Source organism: Panthera onca, chromosome B1, assembly GCF_046562875.1.
Source record: "Panthera onca isolate mPanOnc1 chromosome B1, mPanOnc1 haplotype 2, whole genome shotgun sequence".
Lineage (NCBI taxonomy): Eukaryota > Metazoa > Chordata > Mammalia > Carnivora > Felidae > Panthera > Panthera onca.
The window spans coordinates 163,048,332-163,071,250 of NC_138342.1; the positions used below are offsets into that span (position 1 = coordinate 163,048,332).

The window sequence follows — 22,919 nt, forward strand, 5'->3', positions numbered from 1 at the left end:
CTTTGCAGATTAATTACAATGAGGTCACACTGGATTATTATAGCAGCTGTCACTCGGATGACTGTCGTTCTTATAAGAAGAGAAGAGAACACATGAAGATACATGCAAGAAGGAGACCAGGTGATGACAAAAGTGGGCAGACATGTTGCAGCTCAAGCCAAGGAACACTGAAGGCTGCCAGCAACCACCAGCAGGTTCTGAGAAGCACAGAACCGATTTTCAATCAGACCCTCCAGAGAGAGGCCCTGCCTACACCTTGATTCAGACTTGGAGCCTCAAGGACTGTGAGAAAATAAATTTCTGTTGTTTTTAGCCACCCAGTTTGTGGTAATTTGTTACAGCCATCCTGGGAAAGTAACACAGCCTCCCACCGGCATTTTATACTCTAGAAATACCTTTGAATTTTGCTTCGCTGAAGACATTACTCATTTTGGCTCCACACTCAGAAGAGCACTTTGCCCCCCCATTCACTGGGCTCACCCACGTGTATCCCTCAAGAATCAGTTCAGCGTCACTTTTTCCAGGCAACTCTGTCCTGCCCCATCCCACCAGGAAAGGTTGGGGACCCCTCCAGTGTGCTAGATGACACCCTGGGATAGGTCTGTGGGAGCACCCGTATCCATGGGAGCACCTGCACAGCCACCACACTGTCTTACAAAACATGACCACACATTGGATCACCCCCAACCTGAACTAGATCCTGATCTCTCCTGGGGAAGGGCCCATGTCCTTACTAGCTGATTACCACCTATCTCAGGAAGTGGCATGGTGAGCTAGTTTGCAGAACCAGAGGAATTTTCTTTCATTTTGTTTTGTGTTTCCCCAGCCTTGTCTTTGCCACTTGCCAGCAGTATGACCAGAGTCAAGTGACTTAATTTCTCTATTTCAGTTTACTTTTCTGTAAAGTGGGGATAATGATAGTTTCCACCCTATACAGGAGTGAGGATTAAATGTGTTAATGTATGTAAAGCATTTAGAATATAAGTAGGAGGTACCTGCTAAGCACCAGCTATTATTACTTTGCCCCAGAACAGCAGTGCTCTCTGGCTCTGGACCCAGCAATGGCTTCAATGTCTAAATATAAGACAGAATTTCAAGATATGTGGGAGAAGCCTAGGAATAGAACTTAGGGAAGCAGGGAGGGTCTCAGCCTCAGGCCTGACCAATTTGGGCAAGTCATGGTACTTCTTTGGACCTTTTTTTCACCTTCATCACAAAACAGTCGGATTAGATAGTCCTCCTGACCTGGAACCCAGGATTTTAGGGACCCATGAAACTGATCCTGGAGGTGTTCCAGCTCTGCTGAATATTCCAGACCTATAGGAAATCATGTAAGTGTTTAAAAGTGAGAAGCTTGATTACACCAACCAAATGTCAAGTTTTTCCACTTAGGAGGAATTCTATTAACTCGATGTAAAAACACTATGTTCTTAATACTGACTGGTGGTTTTTGTTGGCAGTTACTTATCCTTACAGAATAAAATTAAAGGTAAAATGAAATCATCCTTTTACTTAAAAATGTTGTTTCTTAAGTAGACATTTTTTTTTTCCAAAGCAAGTGAGAAGATACTAAAAAGTATCTTGAAAACCTGAGACTCTCAATGAACTAGATGTGCTCTACGTTCCTTTTTGGCTCTAATGCTCACAGGATTACAGAAAATTTCTCTAAGGCAATCAACTATAACAATTTATTTCGCATTTAATTTTACTCTGTGGCCTCAGGAGGAAAATGTCTTGCTCTAAGATTTCAGGGAAAAAAAAAAAAAAAAACATAGAAGATCCGAATGAGCATTTGAAGCACACAAAGGGGGAATTTAAAAAGCTGGAAGTACCAGGTTAGGAGGCAGAAATGAATTTTAAGTTTTTGAAAAGCAACAACAAAGTCAAATAACCTGGAGTAGAAATGTCAATTGACCCTGGGAATAATCATAGGCACTTGTGTTCATCTGTATGTAGATTTGGAGTTACTGCATATTCCCAGAGGGCTAAGAAGTAGGGAGGGAGGGATGGCTGCCATTACTTATCAGCCCTATCAGTTTTAGGGATCACTGTGGGGCCAAGGTTCAGGTGCATTCAGGGATTGGAGACTCAGAAACAAGTTTTCTCTGTTTTTGGAAGTCACTCACTTTGTTGGGTAGTCAGGGTGGCCATGAAACTATTTCCAGCCAAGACTGGGCTACAAACCTGTCACAGCCCCAGGAAGCAGGGCAGTGGGGAGGATGTGCAAGGATGGAGAGGCAGGTGGAACAGAGTGTTACATTCTTCTAAGACACAGGGTATTTGTGGAGAGGGAATCAATAACAATAATGCAGGTAGAAAGAGCTTTGAAAATAAAGTGCTGAATAAATAAGTTATCTTATTTGGGCCTTATGCTAAACCTGTACACTGATGCTATTTTTATCCCCATTTTATAGCCCTGTGGAAATAAACAAGACCAACCAAATGAGAAAAAGAAAGGCTATTTATTTAGAGCTTACTAGAGCAAGGATGTCAGTCACCATCACTTGCCTTGGAGAAGACTCCAAGGCAAACGGATAAGTGGGAAAGCTTTGTAATGGAATAAAGGGGAGGACTCAGGTATGCCCTGATTGGAGACTGCTTGTGTGCGGAAGCTGTAGGTAGGCGAACTAGAGGTGGACATCCTATGTGATTGTTTAGGAGTGCCTATTTGGTTTTCTCTGGCTGGTTCCAAACCGGGAGCAGGGACAAAAATTAGGAAAGCTATCAAGTATTAATCAAGTCCAGACCATTTGGGGCCTATTGTTACAGGGGTTATGGTTTGGCTTCCTGGATTGTTACTAGAGATAACGGTTTGACTTCCTATAAGTTTAACTTAGGCAGGCTTCCGGGGCTGGTTTCTATATACTAATGGGTTGGACTCCCAGGATGGTTGCTACAGGTTATGGTTCAAAGTTCTATTTTCATTTATTTATTTATTTATTTATTTGTTTGTTTGTTTGTTTATTTATTTTAGTTAAAGTGTAGTTGAAACCCAATGTTATATTAGTTTCAGGTGTATCAAAGTTCTATTTCCATATGGCTGGCCATTGTTTATTTGCATATTAAGCCTTTCAACCCTAAGGTATGAGTCTGTACAAAAGAAAGTTGGCCAAATAATTACCAGTTTCAACTTTCACAGCCCCAGTGAGGGACTGGGGTGGCTTCCATGCTATATCCAGCATGTCAAAATGCCTAAGGTAAATGATGTATTTACGTATGAAATGTAGGCACAAACACACCCTCATAAAATCATCAACAATCTCTTTCAAAAAGTAGAGTCAGTATGTTGCTTTTCCTGCTTACTGATTTGGTCTTATACTACGATTACAGAAAGCTATAGAATATGATTTAATAAATAAATTGTTGGCAGGAATGGCTGGGTGGCTCAGTTGATGAAGTGTCTGACTCTTGATTTCAGCTCAGGTCATGATCTCATGGTTTGTGAGTTAGAGCTCCATGTTGGGCTCTGCACTGACAGCACAGAGCCTGCTTGAGATTCTTTCTCTCCTTCTCTTTCTTCCCCTCCCCTGCTTACACCCACACATACGGTCTCTCTGCCTCTTCCGTCCACTCTTGCAAAATAAATAAATAAACATTTAAAAAAAATAGACCATTAGTAGATCCAAGTTTTCAAAACTCAGGATACACCAGAGGAAAAAGTTCTCAAAGGGTCTTTGGTAAAGAATCTTTGCAAATAATTCCTGCTCTAAAAACCCAAACATCTTCCGCTCCATAAATCATTCCCAGTGCTACTGGAAGAACCAGTGCCTGAGTGGGTAAATCATGGGTCTGACCAGAATGGCAAAGACCATGTCCTCAAGTAACACCAGTTGAGTCCCAGTGTCCCCCTTCTGTCTGCCCAGTCAAGCCCTCCCTAGGAGCTCAGACATAAGTAAGTACAACATTCATGATTAGAACTTGAGCAGATAGAAAATAATCTGTGTTCCAAGAGCTAATTGTCAAATGTATATGAACCCTATTGTTTTTGACTATTACGATAAGACATGAAAAAGCTACTGAATGAAGTGACACGGGCATCATTGCTCAATAATTTCAGAGAAAGGAACTAATTCTGTCCTCTCCACTAATGGAAAGATGGAAATCAGGACTCTGCTGTAGCTACAAGATTCTTAGACTACATGAAAGCCGGCTCAGGTCAACTCTCCTGAGGTTTAATAAGTTATTTTGATAGGAATACACCCAAGAGTGCACCTGTCTCCTCCCCCCCCCCTCCAACTGGTACCATCCATTCAAGCCCAAGGTCCCCACCTCAAATGCCAACTCTCAGTAACACCATCCCTGAGCAACTCGTCCTGGCATGGATAACTTGCCCTTTGTCTCCATGGGATTTTGTGTAGAATCTTAAACACCTACATTGTGCAATTACAGCAATTTTTTTATACAATGTTGATCTCCCTCACTCCACTCTGAGTTTCTTTAAGGCAAATCTGGGCCTTATTCATCTCTCTTTCCTCAGTACTTTGCATATAACAGTACACCTCACAGAAGCCCAGTGAGGAAAGGGTGATTATTATAGTCTCATTGAGGAAACAGGTTGAGAGAGATCAATTATTTGCCCAAGGTCATAAGGCTAAGAGCTGACAGAACCAGTCTCTGTCCCACTTCTTAGCAGCTTGAAAAGTTTTTGTGACATCTTTTCCCTCTAATAAGCTCTAAATGCTGCTTCACCAAGGCAGTAAAGACAACTCCACAGTGTTCCAGATTAGCCTGCGCATGAATAGCTCGTGTGCGATGTAAGAGGCGTGCTTGGAATTCGTTAACACTAGCCCTGATGCTCACTACTCATGGTCATCCACAGTTCTCTTGTTCTCTCTTTTTCTCTTGTGAAGAACACACAAGTGTGGTTCTTGTCAAGTGTCTTCAATGATCATATATTAATTTTTAATAAGAAAAGAAGACTGTCATCTATAAGGCAGCAGAAGGAGAAAGGAATCACAAGCATAAGCAAGAGTGTAGGGCATAAATTCTATGCCTGCAGCTTCCTCAGTGCTCAAAGGACAAGCGATTTCTGTTTCATCTGCAGTGTTTATCACAGAGGACCTCTGCAATGGACGGATATGAATATTCCACTCATTAGGAAAAGTAAGCCCTACTGGGAGGAAGGAATATTTATTTTATCAGTCCCTGCTTTGGCCTGGCTGAAGTAAACCCTTTGCTCTGACCTTACATCCTCAAAGCAACTTCCTAATTGTCATTTTATTCCCAAGTAAATGTTCCCTCAGGGAGAGGGGCACTGATCAAAACCCTCAGTATTTTTATTTGCAAGATATGCACAGTATTTACAAAGGAACAAATTGGCATTCAGTTTTAGACACCAAAGAAAAAATAAAATATGTTAATAGCAAAGTATCTGATATTTCTGGCAGGTTTTCTCCTTAGGCCATCCTTCCTACTTTTGTTTATCTTCTGATGGCTCCTGCCTTCCCTCAGCCAGCTGCTCTCTGTTCCTTCTGTACATTCTTTCTTGGCTCTGCCCTAGTGTGGAATCATCACAAAGTTCTCCAACACCATACTGGCAAGTTTGGGCGGGAAAAAGGGAAAACACTTGCTTATGTGTAACATTTTCTGTAGTATTTAATGAGAATAATTTCTACTCACTTAGCTTTTCTGCTAAGGTGGACATGACTATACTTCCTAGACTTGCAAAGTTCTTAGCAAATGGAACAAATCATCTAAGGTTATCGGACAGTGCCAGATACTCACATTTTCTGACCGGAGCCTCTTGGCAGGACACCCGCCATCCCTGGGGTGAAGCATATAATACAGTCGGACTTTGCTTGCATGTTTTCGACTCTGGGAAGGAAAAGCAGAAGCAAATACTATGAAAGAGAAAGCATTTTAAGCCCTTGGAAACTTAGCCAGTGACCGTAAGTGCAAAGTAGTACTTTCATTAAAAACACTTCCCCACGCTCCTGAGAATTACGTGGGGTGAAGTTTCACATAGGTTTAGTGACTTGCCCAAAGTTACAAAGCCAACAAAATTTCAGGATTAGAAAACACAGTTAAAGAAGAAAGTTAAAGTTAAAACGCTGGGATCTTGAAGCGTAGGGTGCGTAATATATTTAATTGTCCTCAAAATAAGAATGGGTCAGCAGAGAGAACAATACAAGGATCAACTGTGATGGAAATCTTAGATCCCCTGCCTTGTCTCACCCTCCCACTTCCCTGACATGAGGATCTTGGGACAGTGCCCCCCCACCCCCTCCTGGGAGTTGGCACTCATAGTATCTCCAACAGAAGGCTTTATCTCTGGTTCTCCCATGCTAGATAGAGCCTCCTTAATAAGCTATCAAAAGAGATCTTCCCAAGTCAGATATCATAAGCAAACAAAAGATATCATATGCAAGCCTGAGGACTGATCAGAGCCCAAGTTGCATGCAAGCAGGCAAAGCAGTTGAACAAATAAAGCTCCACATCCTGTAGGATCAGCAGGACTATGGGTTTCTGCCTGTATTGAATGGTCCACACCCAGCGTGGAGAATTGAGCTCGTCTTCGTTCTATCTTTCTTCTACTACTTTGCTCAACAGGGAGCCCACCTGAACTTCCCACACCTTTAAAGAACCCTACAGTTTTAACTCCCAAGTTGCTACCTGTGGCAGGATGGTAGAGTGAAAAGAGCACCACCAGTCACAAGTTCAGATCCCAAGTGCAGCTCCACCACCATCTGGCTGTGTGATATTGAGCAAGTCAGTCTAATTTGTTTATAGCTAAAATGAGTTTCTTTTTCTCGGTGTACAAAATGAACGTGATATTTATTAGGGTTGCTGTGAGAATCAAATGAGGCAGCGCCTATGAAAAACTGCAGTCCGTATAATGCTTAACGTGTCTCACCAGCAAGTGCACCAATCCTGAACTCTGAATCTGTACCGATCTGATGTGCATTCTCCTTGAATCTATCACTACCTAATTCCCATCACCTATCCCTTTCCTTTGCTCAGGGCTGATTTCTTTCTTCTCCAGGCATTGGTTCTGCTTTGCCTTTACTTACAGTTGGGGCCCAGCCAAGCTCCTGCAATGATAGTTTGCCTTCATGGATTAGCCACAAAGGCAAAATGATTTTCGGAGAATGCAAGGCAAATTGCAACTTGTTTACAGGATATGATATAAATCCCTCTGTCTCATTTTCCTTCTTTATCACATTTTTCATCCCCTTATTGTGCCCAAAGCAAGAAAACCATGCTTCTAAAACAGTCCTTGAACAATTTCAAGGCCTTTAAATGGGTTTAAAATTGTTAATGGAACATGAATGATATTACAGACATATAAAGGTACTGGAGTGTGATTTTGAAATACATTTGTAGCCATTTCCAGGTTGTATTATAAGTTTTAATCACGGGTTACCTGGAGTCTTGTTTGCCTGGGAGATTGGTAGGACAGTGAAATAGAGACCTATGTGGACCTGTGCCAGATGATTTCAACAGCATTGTTCAGCTGCTGCACGGTTCTGAGAATGATGCAGTGCAGACTGGTACAGTTTTTTGCAGATAAATATGTTGATTACTAAAATCTGTATACAGTTTCCAGTTTTGTTAGTTTTTTGGAGGTAAGGAGTAGTGGTAAAGTTAAGAATACTGCTACAGTCAAAAAGAGAAAAAAAGAACAATTAAACACCTGCAGGATGCTGAATGTGGACACAGAGCCTGGGCTGGAGAAAAGCACAACAGACAGGTAATTAGTGAAAAGACAAAGCAGTACCAGTGTGAGCTCAAAGCCAGTGGAAGTGGGCTTTCAAAGTTTCATTTGTTCCCTTAGAAGAATGTATCACATTACCTACCACCATCAATCTACTCAAAGCCCTGGATTCCCAGACAACAAAATCACAGCCAAATTGGAAATCTCATAATGTGGCCTGTTTCATGGTTGGAGTTCTTCTCTTTGCTAAAATACTATATTTCTTTCCAAAAGATTCTTCCCAGCAAAGGCAGAGCTCACTGGATTATTTAATTGCAGCTTGACAAAACTAGTAAGAACCCATTAGCTAAAAAGAAAAGGGAAGCAAATGATAAGTCTGCTGTAAAGCCATTAGTGATGAGAGATGTTGGGATTTGAGTCTTATTAGCAATTTTCTTCATTAAAGGCCAGTTTTTCTCCTCAGCTCTGCCAGCCTCTAATTTTGACAGAAGGACTGACTGCCCTCCAGGTACTGTCTTTGTCCTTGTGTATGGGTGAAGAAAAACAGTGTTTTGGAAAATCCCACCTCATTCAGGAATGATGGCAGAGACATCCTAGTTCATCATTTCTCTGTTTCTCTATTGCCTGGTCTTCCTTATTGCCTCTGCCCTCCTGCAGCTTTTCCTGGGCTGCCTGAAAGGGGTCCAATGCCTTTCCCACCCACAAGCCAACCCTAGCTTCAGGCAGACAGTAAAAGCTCCAAAGGCAGTCCACTTCTCAGTGAGAAGAGTGTGGAGCCACCCTTCCAGTTAGACTGATTCAAACCCAACACCACTTCCAAATGATGTTGGTTGAGAAAGAGAAAGAGGCAGCTGCCAGAGTGCTCTCAGGCCCCCTATAATTCCTCTGCCTCAGCTCAGGGTCTAGCCCTGCTAGTGAGTCCTCTCCTTTTTTCCTGGCATACTCACCTCTACCTCAAGGTGGGGCATACCGAGTAACCCACAGCGTCTTCCCCCACTTGGCTCCTCTCAACCCCTTACCCACAGAAATTGGTTGAAAGTTGACATCGTAACCTCACTCCTTTCAATTTATTCTAAAACCAAGCAAACAAAAATATTTCCACAAAATGTTAAACTTAGATTTGAGCAAAGATGTTCATTGCAGCATTGAGCTAGAAACAACTCAGGGAGGTAGCTACATGTTGGACAAGAGGCTGGTTAAAGTAGCCACGGGATGCCCTTATGTTCAGTTGGAGATTGAAAAAGTGCTTCCTACATACTGAATGTTGAATGGAAAATGCTAAACTGAAAATTGTTTGTGTACTGTGATTAAGATGATATAAATATTTGTAAGTATATAAGTAAGAGGTGGAAAACCAAGCATGGGTAGAGAAAGTATGGATGGTTTTCATTTTTTTATTTTTACAACCAATTTTCCCTTAACATAAAAGTAATAACTTCACAATGCTCAAGCCATTGTAATTTCTCAATAAGTATACTTTCTACTCACAATGATTGTAATTAGTAAAAAGCACACTGATCTGAAATGCTTTTATACTCATATATTCATATACTGGCATAATTGACCACATTTCCAGCTACCTGTTAACATCTTATCAACATTCAAATGCATGATTTTTTTCACTGCAATACTTGCTGATTAGATGAGACTACTTAGCCCAAGAGCAATACGCATTACTTTAAATATTAAAACTTTCTCTGGGAACATACAAATGTTATGGTAAATATGTGTCCTTTTCACAATGCGATCATTTCCACTTCCTGTGTACAAATGGAGTCTCTACGGAGACAGGGCACAAATGCCATCCAGACAACCAACCTGGAAGGAAAGCGACTTCTGAAACAGATTTATGTCATCCAAGTAATATGAACAACAAAAGCAAATCCTTATGACTTTTCAAATTTATTAATACCTCATACATGCACTGCTTTTAAGAGTTTAAAAAGACAAATTGCCAACTGCAAGGAAATGCAAGAAGACAAAAGGACCTTACATGTTAAATGTACATATGACAGAGTGTCAGGGAAGAAAAGGGCCATTTCTTTAAGGGAAAAGACATGAAAACGAAATTACAATCTCTTTTGCTTGCACCAAAAGTCAGTCCCTGGTTCTCGCATTAATATTTGCATTTTAAGTAAAAGTCATTACTTTCATTCAAACCACATCAACTTTAAGCTTCCCAGAGAGGTCAGAAATTACCAACTCTTCCATTTTAATTAAAGCCTTTGCCCCTGATGCTGGGCATTGTGCAGGGGGCAGACCTATCTGCAGATTAGTTTCTTTGGCTGAAACAATCTCTTGGCACTCAAAGAAATCATCTAAAGTGGAAATTCAGGCCAGCCTTCTCTTTGGGGGGATAAAGAACAAGACAAACCTCTATTTCCGATGTATTGTGTGAAAGAAGGGGGTGGACCACATGGAAATAGAATGGCTTTGTGCTTCACCTAAAAAGCCATCTCCCATTATCACATACCCTTAAAAAATTCACAACTCAAATTTGCTTCCAGCAAGGCTACTGATTTCTGGTCTCATAAAATGTGAAGATAACAAAGCAACTTAGTATTTGCATAATGCTCCAAACAGCCTTCAAAGCCCTTTGACATTTACCATTTCATTTTATCCTCAAATCACAGTTGTGAGGCTGGCAGGAGAGGTGTTATTTCAAATAAGCTTTAAGATCCATTCCTGATTCCCTAGTTAAGTCTTCACCATTTTATTTCATCATAGGTATCTAATTATACCTCTTCCAAAAACCAGCTAAAATAAGCCTTTTCCTAAAAGAAAAAGGGAAAACCTGGAACAGACTGATAATTACAGAGGAGTGATACTCACATGCCACCAATTTTAAGCTGTTTCTACTCATTCTAGGGTGAAGAAGAGCCACTTAAGGGAAGGACGACAAATACCAAGGGTCTAACTCTCCAGCTACCCAAGAATGACTGGCTGATGTGAGATGGGCTCCATCTCTCAGGAAAAAGGAGAAGGCAACCCTGGCAGAACCCCACTTAACATTCCCAGGTTGAGGGCCCCAGGGCTGAGCCCTGGAAAAGCTGGAGCACAACTTCACTGGGAAGTCAAGGTTCAGTACAGAGAAAACCACAAGTGTGCAAGATTCCCTCTGATGACTGGGACTCTTTCCTAGAGTGATGCATCTTTCCTTATTATCACAGAAAGGAGGCTGGATACAGAAACTCCCTGTACCTAGAGTGAACCAACTAAAATTCTCAGAAGAAATAAATAAGAAATAAATGTTCTCTGCTGGAACTGCCCAAGGACCCGGGTTATAGACCTCCTACACAGGCCACTGAAATGGTCCTACAAACGGAATCAGATCAGAAGATCCTGAAAGCTTTCAGACATACCATGAAAGGATCAAAGGCCAATCCTCACACACTAGAGACAAGTGACAGGCCCTCATAACCTCTGTTCACCAAGGATCAGTAGCACCTAGGAAATAATTCTGTATTGGAAAAAGAAGACTTTGGAAAAACTCCCAAGGAAAAGACATCAAGAAATTATTTGCAAAACATTTCCCACAATAAATAGAAGTACATTTTAAAAATGGCACAGTCTTTGTGCTGTTTAATGCTGAGGGTAAAAGCTAAAAGATGAGATAAGACAGCTGATTGAAATAAAGATGTACTGCCTGCATTAATAAAGAAAGAACATTAAAAATATCATGGCTTGATTTTGAAAGTCTTTTCACAGCAACAGGAGCAGAATCAACACTGCAGATCAGTGTGTTATTCAATATAGAGACACTTCTTAGAATGCAGAGGGATAGAATAAAGGAGTGGAAAATAGCGATACTGGAGATCTTACATATGAAAGATCAGAACAAATAGAATAAAAAGTCCAAGAATAGAACAAATAATTTGGAACAAAAAGAAAACTAGAAATATATATATATGTATATATATATATATATATGTATACATATATACATATATACATATATATGTATATATACACATGTGTGTATATGTACATGTGTATACGTGTGTGTGTGTATATATATATATATATATACATATATATATATATATATATATATATATATATATATATATATAAACTTTGTAATTGGAAAGTTTTGTGAACAATGAAGAAAAAGAAGGACTGATGGAGCATAAAAAATAGGTGTTTTAATCTGAAATACATGTAAGAGGCAAACCATAAAGTAGGAAAAATATTTGCAAAAGTAAAATAAAATGGTTTAGTACCTAAGATAGAGCACTCTAACAAATTTATAAGAAAAATAGCTTAAAATAGGCAAAAGATAGGAATTGCAGAAAAGCAAACAGCTAAAAAAGACTTATAAAAAGTTCACCCAAATTCTACCTTATAACTTTTAAACTAAAAAATATATCTTTTTCACCATTAAATTGACAAATATTTACAAAACAAACATATCTATATTTATGAAGATACAGAAAAATGAAACTTCTTATATAGAGTTATTAAGCATGTAAACTAATATAAGATTCCAGGATGGAAATTTTGCAATATGTACTCATAAGGGAAAAAAATTGTTCAATCCAACAATTCTACTTCTATGAATTTATTTTAAGAAAGCAGTTATGTTTTGCCATTTATTTATAAGTGAAAGCGGGAAAATAAATTACGTATCCTAAGTGAGAGGGATAAACATTTTATCTGTGTGATAGATTACCAAACTGCCATCAAGAAATTATTGTAATAATATCGATGACATTTTTAAAAAATCTATGAAATCATACTAAGAAAAAAGGTCCCTCTGAAACCAGAATATAAATGATGCCAAGTTTTTTAACAATAGAATCTATCTACATACATATTGAGATAGATAGATCGATAGATAGATAGATAGATAGATAGATGTGTGTGTGTGTGTGTGTGTGTGTGTGTGTATTTAGCATAGACATAGGAAAAGTCTAGGGAGAAACATACCAAAGGATTAACATTGTTTATCATGGATCACAAGTGATTTCAATTGTTCTTATACACACTTTTTTTTCCCTTTTACCATACAACACTATTACAATACAATTGACTATATTCTCTATGCTATGCCTTTTATCTGCATGACTTATTTATCCCATACCTGGAAGCCTGTATCTCCCACTCCTCTTCATCCATCTTGCCCATCACACTGTCCCCTTCCACTCTGGAAACCACCAATTTCTTCTCTGTATTTATGTGTCTGTTTCTGCTTTTTTGTTTGTTCATTTGTTTTTCTAGATCCCACATATAAAGAAATCATATGATATTTGTTTTTCTCTTATTTCACTTAGTATTTTATCCTCTACTTCCATCTATGTGGTTGAAATGGCAAGCTTCTCATTCTTTTTTTTGGCTGAGTAATATTCTATTACACACACACACACATGCACACACACACACACACCCCACATTTTCCATTTTTTAATTCACATATAATTAACATAGAAAATTATATTAGTTTCAGATGTACAATAATTCAAAAGTTGTATACATTTCTCAGTGCTCACCAAAATAAGTGCACTCCTAATCCTCTTTATCTTTTTTATTATGTGTGTGTGTGTGTGTGTGTGTGTGTGTGTGTATAAATGCCACACCTCCTTTATCTATTCATCTATCAGTGGACACTTGGGTTGCTCCCCTATCTTGACTATTGTAAAAAGTACTGCAATAAACAGGGGTGCTTGTAATTGTTCAAATTAGTGTTTGCTAACATTTTGTTGAGGATTTTTGCACCAATGTTCAACAGGATTATTGGCCTATAGTTTTCCTTTTGTGTAGTGTCTTTATCTGGTTTTGGTATCAGTAATGCTGGACTCATAAACCATCTTTCCTCTTCTATTTTTTGGAATAATCTGAGAAGAATAGGTATTAACTCTTCTTTAAATGTTTGGTAGAATTCACCTGTGAAGCCATCTGGTCCTGGACTTTTTGAGTATTTTATTACTGATTCAATTTCATTGCTAGTAATTGGTCTGTTCAACTGTCCTATTTCTTCTCAATTCAGTTTTGTAAAGTTATATGTTTCTAGGAATTTAGTCCATTTCTTCTAGGTTGTCCAATTTGTAGGCATATAATTTTCATTATATTCTCATAATCATTTTTATCTGTGTGGTGTCAGTTGTTATTTCTCCTCCTTCATTTCTGATTTTATTTACTTGCATTTTCTCTCTTATTTTTTTGATGAGTCTGGCTAAAAGTTTATCAATTTCACTGATCTTTTCAAAGAATAAGCCTGGTTTCATTGATCTGTTCTATTGTTTCTTAATTTCTATTTCATTTATTTCTGTCTTAATCCTTATTATTTCCTTTCTTCTCTTGCTCTTGTTTGTTCTTTTTCTAGCTCCTTTATGTGTAAGTTTAGGTTGTTTGACTTTTTTCTTGCTTCTTGAGGTAGTCCTGTGTTACTACAATCTTCATTCTTACAACAGCTTTTTCTGCATCCCAAAGATTTTGGATCCTTGTGTTTTCATTTCCATTTGTCTGCATGTATTATTTAATTTCCTCTTTAATTTCTTGGTCGACCCATTCATTGTTTAGTAGCATGTTATTTAACCTCCGTGTAGTTGTATTCTTTCCAGACTTTTTCTTGTGATTGATTTCTAGTTTCATACCATCATGGTCAGAAAAGATGCATGAAATTATGTCAATCTTTTTAAATTTATTGAGACTTGATTTTCAGCCAAACATGTGATCTGTTCTGGAGAATGTTCCATGTGTACTTGAAAAGAATGTGTATTCTGCTGTTTTGGGATTAAATATTTTGAATATATCTATTAAGTCTATCTGGTCCAATGTGTCATTTAAAGCCATTGTTTCCTTTTTTTATTTTCTGTCTGTATGATCTATCCATTGATATAAGTGAGGTGTTAAAGTCCCCCCAATATTACTGAATTGCTTTTTTACCTCTGTTAATCATTGTTTTATATACTTAGGTGTTGCTTTGTTGGGTGCAAAAATACTTACAATTGTTGTTTTGTCTCTTTTGGATTGTTCTCCTTATCATAAAGTAGTAGGCCTTGTTTTCTTATCCATTTAGTCACCCTATGTCTTGATTGGAGCATTTAGGCCCCTTATATGTAAAGTATTTATTGGTAGGTAAGTAGGTAAAGGTAAAGTAGGTAGATAGGTAAAGTATTTATTGATTGCCATTTTGTTACTTGTTTTATGGTTGTTTTTGTAGTTCTTCTCTGTTCCTTTCCTCTCTTGCTCTCTTCCCTTGTAGCTTGATGGCTTTAAGGACATATGTGGATTCCTTTCTGTTTATTTTTTGCCTATCTGTTATAGTATACCACATTTTCTTTACCTATTTATCTATCGATAGACAATTGTGTTGCTTCCATATGTTGGCTGTTATAAATGATGCTGCAATAAACATAGGGGGCATACATCTTTTTGAATTAGTGATTTCATTTTCTTTGGATAAATACCCAGTAGTGGAATTACTGGATCGTATGATACTTCCATTTTTAATTTTTTGAGGAAACTCTATACTGTTTTCCACAGTGACTACATCAACTTACATTCCCAAGACATCTTTACCAAGTCTTGTTATTTCTTGTCTTTTTTTATCCCATTCTGACAGGTGTAAAATGATATCTCATTGTGACTTTAATTTGCATTTCCCTGATGATAAGTGATGTTGAGCCATCTTTTTGTGTGTCTGCTATCTGTACATCTTCTTTGGAATAATGTCATAAATATGTCTTCTGCCCATTTTTTAATTGGATTATTTGCGGGGTTTTGTGTGTGTTGACGTGTAGAACTTCTTTATATATTTTGGATATTAATCCCTTATTGGGTATATCATTTGCAAATATCTTCTCCCATTCAGTAGGTAGCCTTTTAATTTTGTTAATTTTTTAATATGTGTTTTTTTTAATTTTCCAAATTCTTTAAGGAACCCAATCATTCCAGTAATTAGAGGGAGGGGGGAATCACAGTTTTAAAGATTCAGTCCAGCATTGATGATTTATCATTCTAATAGTCTTACCTTAAGATAAGTATAATAAGTCTCAAAAGATCAAGGGACTTGCTCAAGATCCGACAACTTATAAATTCTCAGAGAATAGGGATTATATGTGTTTTATTCATTGTTGTATTCTTATCAACCATCACACATAGTCAGTGCTCAGAAAAGGTTTGTCAGCTGAGTGACTAAAGGCATGAATGAAAAAATGAGACAATCCCAGAACAAGAGCCAAAGACCCTTGATTAATCAAAACAATAGTTTGAAAGTGGTGTGTACATCATTGTTATAGATTCCCTCTATTCTAAAATGAAATCAAACCCATTACTCATCTGTTTCCATCTCTGTACCCCACTGCTGCAGTGTAGGTCAGAAAGAAGCAGGGAGCCTGCAGACCAGAAAGCGTTCTAAGTAACAACTCCTGCAGGCATTTTGCAGAGTGTGCACATTGGAGGAAAAACTCTCAGCAGGTGAATTGATGAAGATTGTGCATGAAGCATAAATGCTAAAGCAACTGAGGAATTGCTACAACTGGTCAAAAAGTCAAGATTCAGAGTAAGTCATACTGCCAACAACACCATGGCACATATAGACCCAGCTTGTTCAGGTAGAGGAGGTTTGGGACAGGACACAGTCAATTTCTCCACTATTTCTAAGAATTTCCCACTCACCAGATGCTGCCTTGGTAAAGTCTCCTTTAACCTGTGGTCAGATATGTAAGATGTTATGATCTAGGATAATATTTCTCTTAATTTTTAATTATAGAATCTTGGGCATTTATGCTGTATAGACTGAACTGTGTCTCTCCCGAAATTCATATTGAAGGTCTAATCCTCAATGTTACTCTATGTTGGAGATAGACTCCTTAAAGAGTTAATTAAGATTGAACAGGTTCAGAAAAGGTGGGGCCCTAATTCAATAGAACTGGTATCCTTTTAAGATGAGGAAAAGACACCAGAGATCTCTTCTTCTTTCCATATGCACAGAGTAAAGGCCATGTGAGGACACACCAAGAGGGCAGCCTTTCTGCAGGCTAAGAAGAGACACCACCAAAAAATAACCCTGCTGGCACCTCACTCTCAAACTTCTAGTCTCTAGAACTGTGAGAAAAAAAAAATACCTGTTGTTTAAGCCACCATTCTGTGAGATTTTGTTATAGTAACCTGAGGTAAGACATGTGTCTCCCTTTCAACCAGATGTTCTCTTGGAGTCTTTCTTCTTGTATACAGTAATCAGTCCATTTTTCAAAAGCAAAGTTTCTAGAATTAGGTAATTTCAATTTTTCTGAAATTTTTTTGGAAAGCATTTGAAATGAGAATGCTTATCTTAAACCAGTATTAGGAAAAATTAATTTTTGTTGGAGAAAAATGTATATAGTCGGATGTGCAATATACATGACTGTAAAAACATGTTTGCATTAAATCTGTACTTTTATCTGCCTACACAAGTGACTACATCAATGCATTACAATTTTAAATCAAAGTCTTGCAACTCAAAAAATTATATTACCACCAAAGTGCACAGGAACCATTTTTCTGTAGTGTGAGGATAGAGCTAAATATGTCTCCATTATGTCTGCGCATTTTAAGCAGAATCGCATGAAAAGTAAGAAAACACTGGAGAAATAATACGGCATACCTTATCTAGACCTCTTTTTTGCTGTTTGGGGAAAAAATGATATTTACCCACAAGCCCTTTTTAAAGAAATTAAAGTTAGAGATAAGGAGAAAAATAAAGCCAGTGTGATCAGTAATTAAAGTCAAGGAAGACTGGGTGATTTGCAGCAACAAAGCTATAAAATCCTTATGAAATGTGAAAGCTTAAGCAACATGAGCCGATCTTGGACTATCATTTCCCAAGGTCTTTTGGTTTCTCATATAAAATTCATGTCTGGAATAAGAAAAAATTTAGCACTTTATATAAACATCACTGTGAAAAGTCTTCCAAGATTAACCCTACCACTACCATGGACATACACTAGTGTAGTCCCCACCTATTTATTTGGAGTGAGGTTTAGCCTTAACTTAACCAAGTTAAATTAGAGTCCCTGCCCTCATGAAAGGGATGACTAGCTGAGCAAGGCAGGACAATCACCCAGACAACCACAATAAGGACAGCAGCAGGAAGGCTCACATCTGGCCTCTTTACTCAAACATTTTCACATTAGATTCTCTTTTTACCCTATTATTTTATACTCCTAGGCATGTACCATATAATTACTCTCAAATAGAACTCTGTTTTTATGACTGAATCCTTAATTTCTTGTTATTTTTATAGCTCTGATCCATCCCCACAATGCACCTTTAAAAATCCTGCACAGAAGAGTTCCTCTACAAATGCTCATTAACTATTTACATAGTCAGGTAAAGAGAAGCTTTTTTGTTCTTTAGTCTCACTTGCTTATTTGTGCTTTTGTTGCCTTTCTTTTTGTTGTCCAAAATAAAATCATTGCCAAGACCAGTATCAAGGAGATTTTTGCCTATGTTTTCTTCTAGGAGTTCTATGGTATCATGTCTTGTGTTCAAACCTTTACTCCATTTTGAGTTGATTTTTGTGTATGGTGTAAGATAGAGATCCAGTTTCATTCTCTTGCATGTGGCTGTCCAGTTTACCCAACACCATTTATTAAAGGGATTATCCTGTCTTCACTGTATATTCTTCACTTCTTTGTCATAAATTAAATAATCATACAGTTGTGTGTTTATTTCTGGGCTCTCTATTCTGTTCTATTGATTTATGGGTCTATTTTCATACCTGTATCACACTGTTTTGATTACTACAGCTTTGTAGTATATTTTTGAATTAGGAAGTGTGATGCCTCCATATTTGTTTTTCTTTCTCAAGACTGCTTCAGCTATTCAGGGTCTTTTGTGGTTCCATATAAACTTTAGGACTGTTCTTTTTTCTGTGAAAAATACCATTGGAATTTTGATAGCATTCACATTGAATCTGTAGATTGCTTTGTGTAGCATGGACATTTCAGCAATATTAGTTTTTCCAATCCACAAGCCCAGAATACCTTTCTAATTTTTTTTTTTTTGGTGTCTTCTTTGATTTCTTTCATCAATGTCTTGTAGTTTTCAGTATGCAGATCTTTCATATGTTGGTTAAATTTATCCTTAGGTATTTTGTTTTTTTCAATGCAATTGTAAATATTTTTTTTTACTTCTTTTTGATAGTTTGTAATTAATGTATAGAAATTCAACAGATTTCTGTATATTGATTTTTGCATCCTGCAACTTTGAATACCTTTATTAGTTCTACCAGTTTTTTTGGTAGTGTCTTTAGGGCTTTCTACATATATCATGTCATCTGTAAATCAAGGCAATTTTATTTCTTCTTTTCCAATTTGGATGTATTTTATTTATTTTTCTTGTCTGATTGCTGTGGCTAGGACTTCCAGTACTATGTTGAATAAAAGTGTTGAGAGTGGGCATCTTTGTCTTATTCCTGATCTTAAAAGAAAAACTTCAGTTTCTTACCATTGAAGCTATGGGCTTGTCATATATGGCCTTTATTATGTTGAAATACATTTCCTCAATACTCAGTTTGTTGAGAGGTTTTATCATAAATGAATGTTGAATTTGTCTAATGCTTTTTCTATATTTATTGAGATAATCATATGATTTTTATCATTCATTCTGTTAACATGGTATCACATTGATTGATTTTTAGATGTTAAACCATCCATGCATCCCTGGAATAATTTCCACTTGATCATGATATGTAATCTCTATAATGTACTGTTAAGTTAGGTTTGCTAATATTTTGTTGAGGATATTTGCACCTGTGTTCATGAAGGATATTAGACTGTAATTTTCTTGTAGTGTCCTTGTGTGGTTTCAATATTAGGGAAATGCTGGCCTCATAAAACAGGTTTGGAATTGTTTCCTTCTCTTTTATTTTTTAGAAGAACTTGAGAAGAATTGGTATTAACTCTTCTCTAAACATTTGGTAGAATTCACCAGTGAAGCTCTCTGGCCCTGAGTTGTTCCTTGTTGGGAGGTTTTTGATTAGTGATATAATCTCCTTATTCACAATAGCCAAAATACTGAAACTACTTAAATGTCCATCAATGAAGGAATGGATAAAGTAGATGTGGTATATGTATATAATGGAATATTATTCAGCCATGAAAATGAAGGAAATTCTGCAATTTGTGACACATTAATGGACCTTGAGGGTATTATGCTAAGTGAGAAAAGCCAGACAGAGGAAAATAACTATTGTATGGTATCACTTATATGTGGAATCTAAAATAAATACATAAATAAAAACCCGAACTCATAGAAACAGAAAGAAGAGTGGTTGCTAGGGCCTGGGTAGGTGGGGGGGGGGGGGGGGGGGGGGGGGGGCTGGTAGGGAAAATTGTGAGAAGTTAGAGAAAGGGTAAAAACGCTCAGCTATAAGATGAATACGGTCTAAGAATCTATCTAAACTAAAGCACTGTGACTAAAGTTTATAAGAATGTATGGTATAACTGAAATTTGATAATGGAGTAGAATTTAAATGTTTTCATATGTATTATATGTATATATTATACTTATATGTATATTCACATAATATACTTTTGTATATTATATTTATATATAATGCATTAATTATATATATAATATGTAAGGTGTTAGATTATTAACTAGGTGGGGAAAATCATTTCACAATGTATATCAAAACACCATGATATACACTTTAAGTATCTTATAAATTTGTCAATTTTACCTCAAGCTGAAATAAATAGGTGACTCAGACTATATAACGTGAACTCAATTAGGTCTCAATGTAAACACAGTAAAATAAATAAACAAACAAATAACAAAACAGTAAAATATCTGCCTAAGAGATCCCTTAACTTACAAAAGTTTTATATTTTAAAGTCGGGGGGTGGGGAGGCGCCTGGGTGGCTCAGTCAGTTAAACTTCTGACTCTTTATTTCAGCTCAGGTCATGATCTCATGGTTCCTGAGCTGGAACTCCATATTGGGTTCTGCACTTACAGTGAGGAACCTGCTTGGGATTTTCTCTCTCCCTCTCTCTGCCTCTCTCTCTCTTTCTTTCTCTCTCTCAAAATAAATACATTAAATCAATAAACAAAGTCAGGTTCCTCTGGTACACTTGAAATATGACTTTACATAATGTCAAAAAAAGTAATCAGCAAATTTATTAGGAACATTTCTCAGAGTAACATAATATTCACAGAATAGCATATCCACTTCTCCCCACCCTAGTGTTTCCCACCATGTTTGGCTAAAGTTCTGCACATGAAATTAGCCCACTGAAGTGGGGGAGGGGTGGAAATCCTCACTACTGCTGAATTTGGAAGGGTCCAGCTGTGCAGCTAGTGGCTGGTAGCTTTGTTTCACCTAATGACCAGGAAACAGAAGTTGTGTTAGAATCCACAAACAGAGTCAAGTACCAGAAGCATATTTCATTTTTCCAGCAAGTTGTTTTGTGTAATACCATTCTGCAGACCCTAAGGGGAAACATGCACGTGTCCACCAGCTGCAACTCTGCTCTCACCTGCTGCTCCACCACCACCTGATTTTCAATTTGCTTATTCTAAATCCCTGATTTTAGTCTGTTTTCTGGTTGTTTTGAACTGATAGCATGATTAAAGAAAAATTGGAAATTTCTCAGATAATCCATCCTCTCTAGGTGGGTGGTTCAGAGAGATACATGTGTTCAGTTGAAGATCATTTTATTCAATAAATACTCCCCAGATGTTCCCAGAGTCTTATTGTCACTCCTTGCCCTCAGCTAGAGGGGCAAGAGAGGCACACAGCAGGAGTTTACATTTCTAGACATTGTGGAATGCAGAGTGCCCCCTCTTGGGGATAACAAAGAGGAGAGTGCAGGAATTCCTAGGTCCCACCTCATTGCCTTCCCATCTGCATAGGGAGTAAGCCTGAAGTAGTCATTTCCCTTCCAATCTTTCTCAAAATTTGGTCTTTGGGTCACCTGATTCAGAATTGTAGAGAGTTTGTTTTCGGTTTTGTTTTTGAAGAAAGTTTCAGACCTTATAAGAATTTGCTAGGGGTGGGAACCTGAAATTAGGGTTTTCATCTGCTCCCCAGATGCTTAGAAAGCAAGTGGATTTTTGAAACCCACATCTTCACTTTCCATATTTCTCATCTTCTCTTCTCTCCTCCCCTTCTATGGCTGCTAAGCCCACCTTGAAAGAAAAAGAAAACAGACTGAAAAGCTATCTCCAGCTTCAGCTGGATTTCACTTCTATGGGTGACAAATTCAAGAAGAACCAGTCTCAAGGCCAATCTTCTTTCAAGAGCTGGAAAGAAGGCTGTTTGGGGCAGATGCAATGCTCTGACATCTCTCAGCTCTCAGATTCTGACTGCCAGTTTTCATTTCTCATAATCTCCTCATTCCTTCTCTCTCCCAACATCCACTGTCTTCCTAACTGCATTCAGAATGTTCTCCTTAGCTACATTATTATCCTACTCAAACTCAATACTTCCCAAGAGAAGTCATCAACTTTTCTCCTGGGTCTAGTTCCCTTTACAAGTTCCAATCTTTGTCTGGAACACCAGCACTCTTGCAGGCAGACACAAAACAAAGTGAAGAAAAAATATTGGAATACACAAACCAAAAATTTTAAATAAGAATGATAAATATTTTTAAGGGGTTGAGAAGATATTACCAATATGAGACAAAAACACAAAATCATAAAAAATAAAAAGCAGAACTGTGAGATAGGAGGATTATATACCATGACCATGTGAAGTATGTTGGTGTAACAAATGAAGATCCATCAAATTAATATACCTTGTTCACAAACACTAAGCCATGTGAAACTGATGTTCTTGTAAGTAAAAAAAAAAATGACCAGGGGTACCTGGGTGGCTGAGTCAGTTGAGCGACTGATTCTTGATTTCAGCTCAGGTCATTATCCCAGGGTCAGGGGATCAAGACCTGCATTAGGCTCCTCACTGGGAGTAGAGCCTGCTTGGGATTTCCTTCTCTTTCTCTCTTTCTTTCTCTCTCTCTCTCTCCGACCCCCTTCTGTCCCTCTCCCCCACTCACTCTAGCTTTAAAATAAATAAAATGAAAAAAATATTAATGACCAAATATTGGTGGTTTCATATGGATCAACTTTTTTTCCCTTTGTTAATCAGAAAAAAAAAATTGAAAACTTATGTCCACACGAAAATCTGCATATAGATGTTTATAGAAGCTTTATTCATAATTGTCAAAATTTGGAAACAAGTTTTGAGATGTCCTTTAGTAGATAAATGGATAAATTGTTGTACATCCAGACAATGGAATACTATTTAGTTCTAGAAAGAAATGGGCTATCAAGCCATGA

The 22,919-nt window shown here is 37.6% G+C and overlaps 1 protein-coding gene across 2 annotated transcripts in view; it reads right to left on the reverse strand.

The window, feature by feature from the left end:
* ZMAT4 (zinc finger matrin-type 4) overlaps positions 1-22,919 on the reverse strand; it is a 352,176-nt gene that overhangs the window by 225,420 nt on the left and 103,837 nt on the right. For both annotated transcript variants that reach the window (XM_078445520.2, XM_078445519.2), the window contains exon 3: positions 5,725-5,814. In XM_078445520.2, the coding sequence (XP_078301646.1) occupies positions 5,725-5,814 (90 nt within the window). The remainder of the gene's footprint in view (positions 1-5,724; positions 5,815-22,919) is intronic.